This window comes from Centroberyx gerrardi, chromosome 8, assembly GCF_048128805.1.
Source record: "Centroberyx gerrardi isolate f3 chromosome 8, fCenGer3.hap1.cur.20231027, whole genome shotgun sequence".
NCBI classification, from domain to species: domain Eukaryota; kingdom Metazoa; phylum Chordata; class Actinopteri; order Beryciformes; family Berycidae; genus Centroberyx; species Centroberyx gerrardi.
The window spans coordinates 34294457-34308137 of record NC_136004.1 but is presented as its reverse complement, the minus strand read 5'-3'; the positions used below and the strand labels follow the sequence as shown (position 1 = coordinate 34308137).

The window sequence follows — 13681 nt, the reverse complement described above, 5'->3', positions numbered from 1 at the left end:
ATCAAAATAAGATACAAATATAGCCACAAGTGGCAATTGGAGAGGTCCAAGCACTTGATGACCTCTGGGGCCTCTGAGGTAAATGTGTCATGTGGACCAATGTGCAAATGTGATCCCTGTGGCATACTGAGAATTTTGAAATTTGAATGAAGTTTGTACTGTATACAATGACTGAGATATAAATACAATGGATGTGTATGGCCCAGAGGTGTGACCAAGTCAACTTTGCTCGAGTCCTAAATCAGTCTCATGTCTTGAGGCACAAGTCTCAAGTCTACATGTAGATTACCAAGTCAAGTCCAAGTCAAGTCCAAGTAATTTATGTCAAGTCTCAAGTCTAAATGTAGAACAGTAAGTCAAGTCAGAACAAATCAAGAGTCCAGTATCAATTTAATATCTTAAAGAAAACTAAATATCTAGGACTTTTCAATGCAATATGGTTTTAATAGGATAAAAACTTGGTAAGAGCATCATGAGTTTGATTTCTATAATCAGTTTCAACTTCAATAAATTCAATCATTCCATACAAATTCAGAAAACAGAATTTAAATTCAGTCGTCTGCTGGAACAAATCTCATCACTTTCAATCTAAGTCATTTACACAAACACAAGGGCCCAGATCTACTAACATGTCGTAATTCCAGGCACAGCACAAAAGCAATTGCGGGTGAAATTTGTACCGCCAGCGCATGGTATTTACTAAAGTAGCGCACGCAAATGAGTGGAGGCGCAGATAATTAATTATAATTGCAACTGCGCAAATATAAAGGCCAGACAATGCGCACAATAGCCTATTTGCGGCAACGTAATGGTGAGCAAAAGAAGCGCAAATTTCTCTCCAGTGGAGCTGGAAGTGTTGGTGGCAGAGAAAACCCCAAAGAGCTGCAAAGAAGAGATGTTTTACTTGCGCGTAAAAAGTCACTCTGGAACGACATAAAGTGAAAGCAGTTGGGCACCACAAGCGCCATTTAGCGGAGGTAAAAGCGTTGGTATGATATGAGGAGGCGAGCCAAAATGCTGACCACAAATAAAGCCAAAGAGGAGCCTTAACTCTCTTGGAGGAGCAGCAGGAGCCTGACTGAGACACAGGTGCCAGTGTGGGAGGGATGGAGACCTGGTGAAGGTATGAAGCCGCACACACACCTCTCCACGGAGAGGTTATAACGCACACATGTTTTAGCTGCATTGTTTACATCAAGGCTATGCCGCTCAGATATTGGCTCATAATAAGTGTCAGCAAATCCAGAGAAGAGTGTGCGAGCGTGTGTTTTCCTTTTTGTATATTTAGGTAATAGTCTGCATATTGAGTGCGCATTCTGCTACTCTGCTAATGACGTGTAAATGTTGTATTTTTAAATCAGCATACCCATTTAAACCTGATTGGAATTATAATAAGGATGCAATCTAATGTCTACATGTTATGATGTGTAGATGACTGTGTCACCTTGATCTTAGAGCCGGTTCCAGAGCCAGTCTCGTTGGAGCCATTCTGTGCGCAAAATGATAAGACATGCTTTTCCTAGGTCTTAAATTCCATGCAGGTATTAACGGCCACCACCTCTTGATAAATCACGTCCTCTGCCAATTTCCATAAAACCCTTCCTTAATTTTGCGCTTTGTCCTTGGAACACCCACAAATGCATATGCAATTATATCAAACCGCAAAAAAAGGCGCACCCAGATCAACCCATGATTTCAGACACAAAATGCGTTGTGCAGAGAACAAGGTTTTAGCACCCGCAATGCGATTTGCACTGGCGCAAATGTTTAGTAGATCCAGGCCAAGATCTTTTGTCAAGGCTTTAGAAATATTTTCAAGTCATCAAAGCAGAAGTCAAAGTCAAGTCACAAGTCACCAGAACCCAAGTAAAGTCTCAAGTCTTCTCTTCATGCATTAAGTCAAGTCTCAAGCAATTAAAACTGTGACTTGAGTCTGACTCGAGTCCAAGTCATGTGACTATGGCCATTTAGAGTTATGATGTTGCTATTGCGCCACCTATGGGCATAATGCCACCAAATTGTGTATGGTACCTCAGAATCGATGGGTGCACATTTGTACCAAATTTGGTTAGGGTAGGACACCGCGTTCATGAGTTATGGCAATTTTTGTATATTAGGCCTCGCCTACACATTTTGAAAGCCAATTGTAGCCAAACGGTATGGAATGTTGAACTGCTTGATGATTTTTCTGCTGAACAGTCCAGACATGCTGTGAGTCAAATTTAGTGAAGATTGGATCAAATTTGAAGGAGTAGTGAAAAAACAGTTTTGGACAAAATGATAGGCCTATATGCATAGATGCGGCTTGACCCAAGGAATCCAGCAAACACCTAACAGGTGAAAGACCTTGGTCTGATGATCGAAGACACCCTGAAGTATGACTGGGCTTTAAAAGTTCAACAATATATATTGGAGCTCTGCCATGCAAGGTCTTGTAAGTAATCAAAAGAATTTTAAAATCGATTCTAAAACGGGAGTCAGTGTGAAGAGGCGAGAAGAGAGTAATATGAGCAGACCGTTTACTCTTAGTCTGGCAGCAGAAGTTTGGACAAGCTGTAGTCAATTTAAGTAAAAAGTGCATTACAGTAATCTAAACTGGAGGCATGAATAACTTTCTTTGTCTTGAAATGACAGGATGGAGCTGATCTTGGCAATATTCCTGAGATGAAAAAAGCATGATTGGACCCGTTCGGTATTAAAATGCAAACTGGAATCGAAATAAAATCCTAAATTCTTAGACACTGGCCTTACATGGCTAGATAAGGAGCCCAGGGATTGTTGAACTGCTTGTGCAGCAGGGTCAGAAGAAACAGGGCCGGCAAGTTTCTGGTGGCCTAAACAAGAAATGTATAGAGCTCAAACCTGGCTAACCTAAGTGTAATTCAGTTTCATCAGTATAATTCAGAAAAAATATCATACTTTCTATGCCTGTTCATTATTACGCTCCATATTGAATTCATTGATAACCTCTGGAGACCTTGCTTTCCTGTATGATTTCAATGGAACAGTAGATTTATATGCTCATCCTCAGGCGGAACACTTAGTCATATCAATGCTGTGTGTAATCAAATTGTGCACAGTAAGCACTGCCAGTAAACTAAGATGAACAAACATTACTTAGCCAACTACAGTGAGAATAGAAAATCACAAAAAAGGAAGATAAAAAGTATAATCAAATATCTTCTTATGGTGCTGTGACACGGAGCAGGACAATCTGTGCTGTGATGCTGACAGAAACCTTACAGAAATCTTTCACAGACGTTGTGCTCTACCACTTCCAGCTGTGTTGAGACGACTTTTTCTAAGATTTTTGATACAAAAGATAGTTTGGACATGAGTCGAATGCTAGGTTTCTTTAAAAGTGCGTGAACACTAGAACATCAAGAGGGCTAGAGGAGATTCTCATGTGAGAATCCATATCAATGAGGACTCGCATTGAAATAGGAGAAAATTGGCTAAGTAATACTGGACCAGGTGCAGTATGTCAATGAGAGACTTGATCATGGAACGGATGAGAAGCAAACTTTTCACACTCCTCGATGGAGGAGGCAGATGTTGAGACAGGATTTATAAGCTGATCGATTTTTCAGATTCAGATTCAGAAGACTTTACTGATCCCTGGGGGAAATCATTTCAGTCACAATTTCACAAGTTAAAATTAAAAGAGCAAGAAGTAAGAAATATATTAGTAGAGTAGAATAGTGCAGTACCGGTGCAAAATACAAATAAAATAATAATAGAAAATTCAATTATAAAAAATACAATAAAATACAATGAAAGGCAAGATTAATAAAAGGTTAAAATAAGGATAAAGTGACCAGTGTGACATTGAATAATGAATGAGCACAGCACATATTGAACATGCAGGTGATTATTGCAGTCTAAGTTTAAGTTTTATAACTTAACAGGAAGGAAGGATCTTACGTTTACTGACAAGAAACTGAACTTTGATATGATCACAGAGGCGATTTGTAAGAAGGGCCAGCAAAGATTGTATTTTCTGCCGAGGCTTTATGTTTTTAATGTAGACAGGAGGCTGTTGGTGCCATTTTATATTTTATTGGGTCATTACAATCAACTGGCTGTAGTGAAGATTTGCTCTAAATAACGGCGTCAATATTGTCTTTTGCACTTGCTGTGTGATCGTTGGCTTGAGGAGACTTGGATTCTGCTGCAGAGCTGAATGGAGAAACTTTATGGATATTTTCTGTTTTTCTGCTCTTTTCTGAACTCTGAAGATCTGAAGATCTGAAGATCAGTCCCCAAAGACTTCAGTTGTTTTGGAGAAGCTGCTACGAAGTTGTGGAAGCTCCTGATTGTTTTATGGACGAACAAACTTCACCGTGTTTCAACTGACATGAGGAAGGAGATGAAGACTGGATTTTCATTTTTGGGTGAACTATTCCTTTAAGGGGAAATTTAAGGGGTTTAAACTACAGCAACTATGGCAGGCCGCTTTAACACTTAATCCTTAAAGTGCACTAGTCACTAAAAATTTGCTTATTTTTTTTAGTGACTAGTCACTATTCTTCCAGTTATTATAGTCACTAATGTAATAAAAAAAATAGTTACTAGTTCTTTTTAAATAAGCAGCTTTTAAAACAGTTTTTAACGGGTTCATTCTCCTACAAACTTCTGAAATACTTTGGCGGGCCGGCCTGACTGCTCTGCTAAGGCGACACCACCTTGTATGTATTGGGTGCATACACTGAAAATGTTTACTTCTTCGATAATAGTTTTCACATAAGCAATCCTTCCCTCCTGATCACTGCCTTTTCCTACAATATTAATTTTAAGATTGGATGGAAATAAAATAATTACTCTGATACTGATCAGTATGATGCTACTTTAAAGATACTGTTCTCAAATTTAGTTACATTGTGCTGCTGAGTGAGTTTCTTAAAATTTAAAACATCTAAACAGCTGCAGCTGTACATTCCATGAAAGAATAAACCTGCCACAATTAGACTACTTTAATATAATAAGTAAATAGTAGTATTGTAACATAAGAAAAAGAAAATATATAAAAAAATAGATGATAAAAATAGAAAATACATAAAGTACAACCTAACCTACTACCAGCAAACCCCCGACCTCGCTGCCTCCCTGTCCTCCAGCCAGTTGCTTCCCCCCGAACCCTCTCCCCTAAAATTTGCTAGAGCTAAAATCAACATGAATATTAAAATCACCAACAATGAGCACTTTGTCATACTTGAAACACCAAATCAGAGAATTCTGATAGAAAAATACCCTGGGACAGCCAGATGACTGGAGTACCAACATTGTTGATTCTAAACAACAGAACTTCAAATGTTGAATATACACCGACGCTGACTGGGGGACATTTGAACTGACTCTTGAAACAGACAGCTAGCCCTCCTCCTTGGCCACTACGCCTGAATTAACTGGCAGTGGGGGGCACAGCTCAATCACCTGGCTGTAGTTCAACCTTTCAAAATGCTTCTGTCAAAAATTTAAAAAAATCCAAGTTTTAGAAAGAAATTATAAGATCATTGAAAATAAATGTTTTTGGAGAGTGATCTAGAATTTAGCAAGGCCATTTTAACATTTAAAAAATGCACAAGTGGCTCTTAGTTCTTGGGAACTAAAGAAACAGTCTGAAGAGGCAGATAGTTCCTGCAGGCTTCCAATCAATTGAGCTCAGGCTTTGTCCATTTCACGAAAGTGGATTAGGATTTCATTAGTCAATCCCGCATCGTTCTGCTGTGCACTTCTCCGTGTATAGTCCTGAATGAAAATAAAGTTAACCTTGAACCTTGAACCTTAAATAATCTCGGAAAAACCGCTCTCCCTGGAAGAAATCACCAAGGCACTTCACCACATGCCCAACAACAGATCACTTGGACCAGATGGATCCCCTGCAGAATACTACAAACAGTTCTGGCCCCTTCTCTCACCGCTGCTCCTCAAAGTAATATCTGAAATTGATCAAAGTGCCACAATGCCCCACCACATGAACACTGCCTATATCACACTTATTCTGAAATCAAACAAAGACCACCTCCCCAAAAGATCCACCCTTCATTACAGCATCCCTTGATGCTGAAAAGGCGTTTGACAGGGTAGACTGGTCCTTTCTCTTCACCTCCCTCAACCACTTTGGATTCGGATCATATTTCATCAATTGGATAAAAACACTATACAACTCACCAACTGCATCTGTCATAACCAATGGTCATATATCAAAACCATTCCAACTACAAAGAGGTACTTGACAAGGATGCCCATTATCCCCACTACTGTTTGCACTTTTTATTGAACCCCTGGCTACCTCCATTAGGCAATGCGACAACATCACAGGCATCCAATCAAAGTCATATCACCATAAAAGAGTTTGTACGCAGATGATATCCTATTATACATCACAAATCCCTCATCCTCTCTTCTATCAGTCCATAATCTGACCAGTAACTATAGCAGGGTGTCTGGCTACTCCGTCAACTGGACAAAATCCGAGATTCCACCTATAACCAAACTCAACTGGGATGCCGAGTTCGGGGACTCCCCTTTCAAATGAACAGCAAAATCCATTAAATACCTTGGAATCCACATCTCACCAAATGTAAACAAATTATTCAAACTCCACTTGTTACAAGAAATAAAAGACAATTTAGAAAGATGGAACAAATTACCCCTATCCCTGATTGGCTGAATATCTAGAGTAGAAATGAACATCCTCCCGAAAATCAATTACCTGTTTAGCATGACCCCCGTCATCCCACTCCCCGGCTTTAACAGTGCAGTCACAGCATTTTACTGGAAAAAGCAAAAACCCAGAATTTAATTAAAAACCCAAGCAACTCGGAGGACTAGGAGCCCCTAACGTCTTCTACTACTTCCTTTCAAATCAGTTAATGTTCATCCGGCACTGGACAAGCAGCCCGAATCCACCCTGGCTAGAAATAGAAAACAACCTGGTTCAAAAGCTGGGCGTCACAAATCTTCCATTCATAGACAAATCAATAAAAAACCATAGCGATTGCAAGAACAATATTACTATTAATACCACCCTAACTGCTTGGTGTAAGTCAAATGACATTCTCCACCACAGCCCTCACCTTCCACCCAGACTCCATTACAGCACACTCCCATGTTTCAAATGAACAACAAACCCATTCACTTTCCAACATGGAACCAGAGAGGAGTTCACCAGCCTGGGACAGTTATTCAGTGATGGCTTGCTCATGACCTTCAACCTCATCCAAAGAAAAGCAGAAAGCAGAAATAGCATACCAGACCACTGCTATTTCCAGTATATCCAGTTAAACGAAGTCATAAAGAAAAAGATTAACATCAGAAATTTTAATAATCATAGCTCCCCCCTATATCTAAAGCTACAATCCCTCAAACCTCAAAAATTATTAGCTCAAATATACAGACTCCTAACATCAGAAGACAAATCTGACAAATGGTCCATAGACATGAATAACCCCCATCATGAAATCAATTGGCAAAGTATATGCAATAACATATTTTCAATGACATGCAATTCCAAAACTCAACTAATACAGTATAAAGTCCTTCACAGAACCCACATTACTACCCACAAACTTTTCCACATAGGCTTCATCCAAAGTAACACATGTTCACACTGTCCAACCTCAATAGACAATTATTTCCACGCTCTCTGGCTCTGCCCATATGTTCATGGGTTCTGGTCGGAGGTCATGGGCAGGCTATCTGAGATCCTCGGCCACCACATCCCCCTATACCCCACCACTGCATTATAGGGTGACACCTCCACATTACAACCTCTTAAACATCTGAAACCCTTCATATTAAGAATACCATATTACTAAACTGGAAAAACAGAAAAACTATCCATAAACCATTGGCTTAACTTGCTTACAGACCCCAAACCTGGAGAAACTCACAACATCCTTTAAAAATAACATCAAATCTTTTGAAGATACCTGGTCCCCCTTTCTACAACACCTCCAGCGCTGATTCTTCTTTCCACAACTGGCCCACAATACTAAACACTAACATACACTCACAACAATAGACATGAATTAACCAAGCAATGTGCAGCCCATCACCACACCAGCTCTGTATATTTAGTTCTGTCTTATCTTTTTTTTAAGTCCCGTCTGTCTTATGTGTCCTGTTGTACCCCCTCTATATGTAATTATGCATATATAACGAATGATGTATCGCTGTACTGATGTTGTTCTGTTTTGTATGTTACTGTTCTGTCATTCTGTAATATTTGCAAAAACAAAATAAAAAATAAATAAATAAAATTATCTTGGATAACCCGCTCTGCTATGGAGATGAATCGCACGGCAAAACAGGATCACACTCCTTATATGGACACGAGCAGGATGACGTAACATATTGAAACTGACAAAAGCAACACTTTTTTAAATTCTCATAATGTAACTATTTGTATATTATATATTATATTTGTATAATGTTGTATTTTATGTCGACCTGCCCTGGGATTGCAGATGGAAATTAGCAAATAGCTATAATCTGGTGCAAAGCATCTTTTCTCTTTTCTGAGATCAATGTTCTCTTTTGCACATGGTCCCTGACAAATACACTTAATAAACTAAACTAAACTAAACTAACCTTTATATTGCTTTTATTTTTTGTGTGGTTTTTAGTTTACCAAATCACATTTTTGACCGGAAGAAAAAACGATATTATCCAGCAAATCCAACAGAGCGGCTAAACTGAGGGAGGCAGAGAATATAAATACATAAGAAGACTTTTATTCACTAAAGAGTGTGGCTAATTTAGTTCTGCTAAATTGTAAAGTGGTTGTAAACCCAGATTTGGACTCTTGCGCTTTAAAAAGTATATTATTTTTAATGACTTGCCAGGGCATCTGTCAGTGGCAAGAAAAGATATACGATATAAAAATATATTGCAAAGAGGCAGCCTCTTTATTGTAGTTCTACACCTCAAATAATATCCAAGTAAGTGGACATTATTCTTTGCATTAGAATTGTCACTGTTGCTCTCAATAGCCTATTGCTTGAAGGTTATGAGACACTTTATGCTGTGGATATAAAAATGTGCCTGAAGAAGAAGCGAAGCCCAACACATAGTGTCTGTGTGACTGTCAGGCTGAGCTTCACTCTGTGGAGTTTGTGATGCCGTCCTTTTAATTGCTGCAGGTAAATAATTAATCACGACTAAATCGATAGATAAAGATAATTATTTGCGTGCACTTGTCAATCTGTAAAAACACGTTCCCTTCTAAATGCTCCTTATAATGACCCTAACCCTCCAGAACCTCTTATAAACACTGCATTCATTTCTGCTGTTGGATGTGTGTGATTTCACCAGGTGGCTTTTATATGTTCATACTATCCAGCTAATTTAAGCTTAAACCTGAGTTTTTGCAGGTTTGGGCTTCAGATTCTGTTGCCCTGGTAACAAGTCTGGCTAAATTGTTAACTCGCTTTGTGAAACGGAAAATCCCGGGCTTATCCCAAATTGTCAACAAATTAATCTGGTTAACTCAATTAGCCAGGTATTGAAACGGGGCCCAGATCTATCCGTTACTCTGGTCTGGATGGGAGAGCTGAGAACAAGGCAACAGGACACTGTGGCACATGATAAAGATAGGGAAGACATACTGTATATATAAGACATATAAGACACATACTTGTGTCATTTGAAGTAGCACTCGATGGTCCAAACCCAGTAAAGAAACTACCAGATTTAGAAGTGGAACCACATAGACGACGAGTTGCCAATAATCAGTGTTGTTGGGGGAGCCAGCTGTTGGGAGCAGGTAGCACCGGCCTGCCAGGAGGTTGGACAGTAGCTGTCCCCGGGGGGGTAACAGACAGACCAGGCCAGGAGGTTGGACAGGAGCTGTCCCCGGGGGGGTAACAGACAGACCAGGCCAGGAGGCTGGACAGTAGCTGTCCCCGGGGGGTAACAGACAGACCAGGCCAGGAGGCTGGACAGTAGCTGTCCCCGGGGGGGTAACAGACAGACCAGGCCAGGAGGTTGGACAGTAGCTGTCCCCGGGGGGGTAACAGACAGACCAGGCCAGGAGGCTGGACAGTAGCTGTCCCCGGGGGGGTAACAGACAGACCAGGCCAGGAGGCTGGACAGGAGCTGTCCCCGGGGGGGTAACAGACAGACCAGGCCAGGAGGCTGGACAGTAGCTGTCCCCGGGGGGGTAGAAGACAGACCAGGCCAGGAGGTTGGACAGTAGCTGTCCCCGGGGGGGTAACAGACAGACCAGGCCAGGAGGCTGGACAGTAGCTGTCCCCGGGGGGGTAACAGACAGACCAGGCCAGGAGGTTGGACAGGAGCTGTCCCCGGGGGGGTAACAGACAGACCAGGCCAGGAGGCTGGACAGTAGCTGTCCCCGGGGGGGTAGAAGACAGACCAGGCCAGGAGGTTGGACAGTAGCTGTCCCCGGGGGGGTAAGAGACAGACCAGGCCAGGAGTCCCCGGGGGGGTAGAAGACAGACCAGGCTGGCTCACTTTGAGGACAGGACAGGAGGGCTTCTCCAGCTCATCCACAACCCGGTAGCAGTTTCCAAGCTTTTTTTCCCTTGTACAATGACCATGGCTCTGAGGCAGAGGGTGTTGAGCAGGTGGTGGTTTTGGGCTTTGGGCTTGGCCAAGGATCCTCCACCGGAGCCGGCTGGACATCGGTATCGGTGCCGCACCGTGGGAGAGTTGGGTCCATCTTAACGTTTGGAGAGGCCGCTGCTACCAGGAGGGAGTCAAAGAGCTGCTCTTTGATTTGATGGAGTGGATATTCTGCCTTCGAGTTCTGCAATCCTTTGACTCAGACTGAGGCAGCTGGTGCAGTCAGGAGGTCAGTGGAGGCATGATGTTCTAGTCCCAGTCCAGAGAATAGAAAACTGGGCCCGCTGTGAGGATCAGGTTCCGGTAAGCTTATGCTGCTGATAGTCCTTGCAGGTCGGCTCGATAGGTATTCCATTCGTCCGATAAATTCATAAAATCAATGTAACCGGCGTAAAAACAGGGCTGTCAAACTTAGCCACCAGGCTAAAAACAAGCCTAGCTAAGCTAGCTGGCAGACAGGACACTAATGGGAGAGCATCCTGACGCTAACAGTTCTCTGCTTAGGATGGTCCGAGCACTAACATTTCTCTGGTGGGTAAAGGTTGTGTTAAAAAACAACTAAAAGCAAAAGGATCGATAAAAGAAGTAACAACATAAATATAGCAAAACAGTGAGAATTGGCAGAGCTCACTGAGAGATTTGCCGGATTTGCCGAAAACGGAAGCCAGAAGCACAAAACTAACATTTATATATTAAAACAACACAACCAGCTCATTATAACAGCTTAACAGCAAAACTAACCTATTATAACAATATATTGACTGTCTAGCAATAGATCATAACAGAAAAATATTAGTACTGTCTAGGAATATAACAACAAATTAACATTAGTACTGTCTAGAAATTATTATAGTATAACAAGATTTATGTTATTTTAATATGGTAATATCAGCCAAGGTAATGCTGGTCAATATCATCAGAACCCTTTAACTTCAGTATTAGGAGAGTACTAATATAGTATTGTAATACAGCAGTAGTAGTATACTATAGTAGCAGTACTATAGACAAAAATAGCATTGGAGTATAGTAGCAGACTAATAATATAGTAAAGCGTTAGCTTTGTAGGTAGCTTAGCAGTGGTACCAGTGATCTAAGGAAACAGTCACAACACTGACTACACAGGTGTACAGGCTTTTATATTTATTTATTCATTTATTCTCCATATGTAGAAACCTGAGGTTGCAAACAATAACTTTACAACAATGACAACAAACAATTACGTTTGTTGTCATTGTCAAGCAACAGTACTTGTTCTCGTTCACCATTCAGTGTTAAAGCTGTAGGCTGACTGATGTCGACAGCTGTCCTGTTGGTGGTGAGACAGAGGTCCCAGAGAAGACACGCTCTGATTGGACAGAGGTCCCAGAGAAGACGCGCTCTGATTGGACAGAGGTCCCACAGAAGACGCGCTTTGATTGGACAGAGGTCCCAGAGAAGACACGCTCTGATTGGACAGAGGTTCCAGAGAAGACGCGCTCTGATTGGACAGAGGTCGGGGTGCAGAGGCACGGCTGCAGCCTGGGAGTCCTCCTTGGTTGTCTTTCCACCGGTCCAGCTGAGTCGTGTCAGGTGGTTTAGGGATTTCTGCCGAGTCCCTCCACTTCGGTTTCATGGTCAGCTGTGCGGTTAGACCGGCTACGATGACGCAATTCAAGAAGGCATTTAAGTCGTTAAGGTTGATCAACGTGATACATAAAAAAACAATAAACCGATCATCGATTTTTCGTGGACATCCCTATATAGTACAGTATAGTATAGTATAGCATAGCATAGCATAGTATAGTATGGTGCAGTATAGTGTAATATTGTACAGTACAGTAATATTGTATAGTATAGTATAGTATAGTATAGTATGATGTAATGTAGTACGGTATAGTATAGTAGACTATAGTATGGTATAGTACAGTGTAGTATAGTATAACATAGCATAGTATAGTATAGTAGACTATAGTATGGTATAGTACAGTGTAGTATAGTATAACATAGCATAGTATAGTATAGTATAATATAGTATAGTGTAGTGTAGTATAGTAGTGTAGTATAGCATAGTGTAGTATAGTATGGTATAGTATGATGTAGTGTAGTATAGTATAGTATAGCATAGTATCGTATCATATTGTATAGTGTAGTTTTGCATAGCATATATTATAGTATAATATAGTATAGTGTAGTATAGCATAGTATAGTATAGTATAGTAGCCTATAGTATAGTGTAATATGGTATGGTATAGTATAGTATAGTATAGTGTAATATAGTATAGCATAGTAGTATTGCAGTAGTACTACAGTGGATTTCTATCTGGATCAGTATTACAGTTTAGTAGTGGGCCTTTAGTATAATATGGTAGCCTACTGTAGTATTGTAGTACTGCAGTATTGTAGTAGCAGTAGCAGTACTATAGTCAATAAACAGTCCTGTCTATCTGGATTAGTCAAATCAAATCGATCAGTATTATTGATCCTTCAGGGCGGCAGCAGCTCCGTGCAGCTGTCTCCGCCACACCGGGCCCGTGCACGGCGCCGTGAAAAGCATCATGGCAGATAGGAGGAGCGCGAGCCGCTACCGATCATGTTGCTATGGCAGATGCACGCGGTCCGGTAGACCGACAGACACACAGACCATCAGACATTTTACCGTTCCCGTTCACACAGACAGCCGCGCGGGGTAACGGGTTTAACGGGTCTATACCCACAGCTCGTGCCCCAGTTGCAGCTCATGGTCCCGGTTAACGGGTTAAACGGTTAAACGGGTCTACCTATGCACAGTTACAGCTACTGGTCTCGGTAAACGGGTTAAACGATTAAACGGTGAACCGGGTGTACATACCCACAGCTCGGTGCCCCAGTTGCAGCTCATGGTCCCGGTCTGCCTCGCGCCCACTGCTCCGTGGCTAGCTGACTGCATGCGCTCCGTTAACGAGACAGAATCACCGCGAGCTGCTGCCTGCAGCGCGCATCCTCACCGACACACCGACTGTCCGGGGCTCGTGGCTGCTCTACATACACAGCACGAGAGGACGCGGCCGCGCGCCTCCCCGGAGGAATCTTTGTCATCACCAGGCAAGAGATGCTGTGTGTGTGTGTGTGTGTGTGT

The 13681-nt window shown here is 41.6% G+C and overlaps 1 protein-coding gene across 1 annotated transcript in view; it reads right to left on the bottom strand.

Moving 5' to 3' along the window:
* fnbp1a (formin binding protein 1a) overlaps positions 1-13444 on the bottom strand; it is a 41380-nt gene extending 27936 nt beyond the window's left edge. The window contains exon 1 of the mRNA XM_071904514.1: positions 13415-13444. Within this exon, the coding sequence (XP_071760615.1) occupies positions 13415-13444 (30 nt within the window). The remainder of the gene's footprint in view (positions 1-13414) is intronic.
* Between the last annotated feature and the right edge of the window lie 237 nt (positions 13445-13681).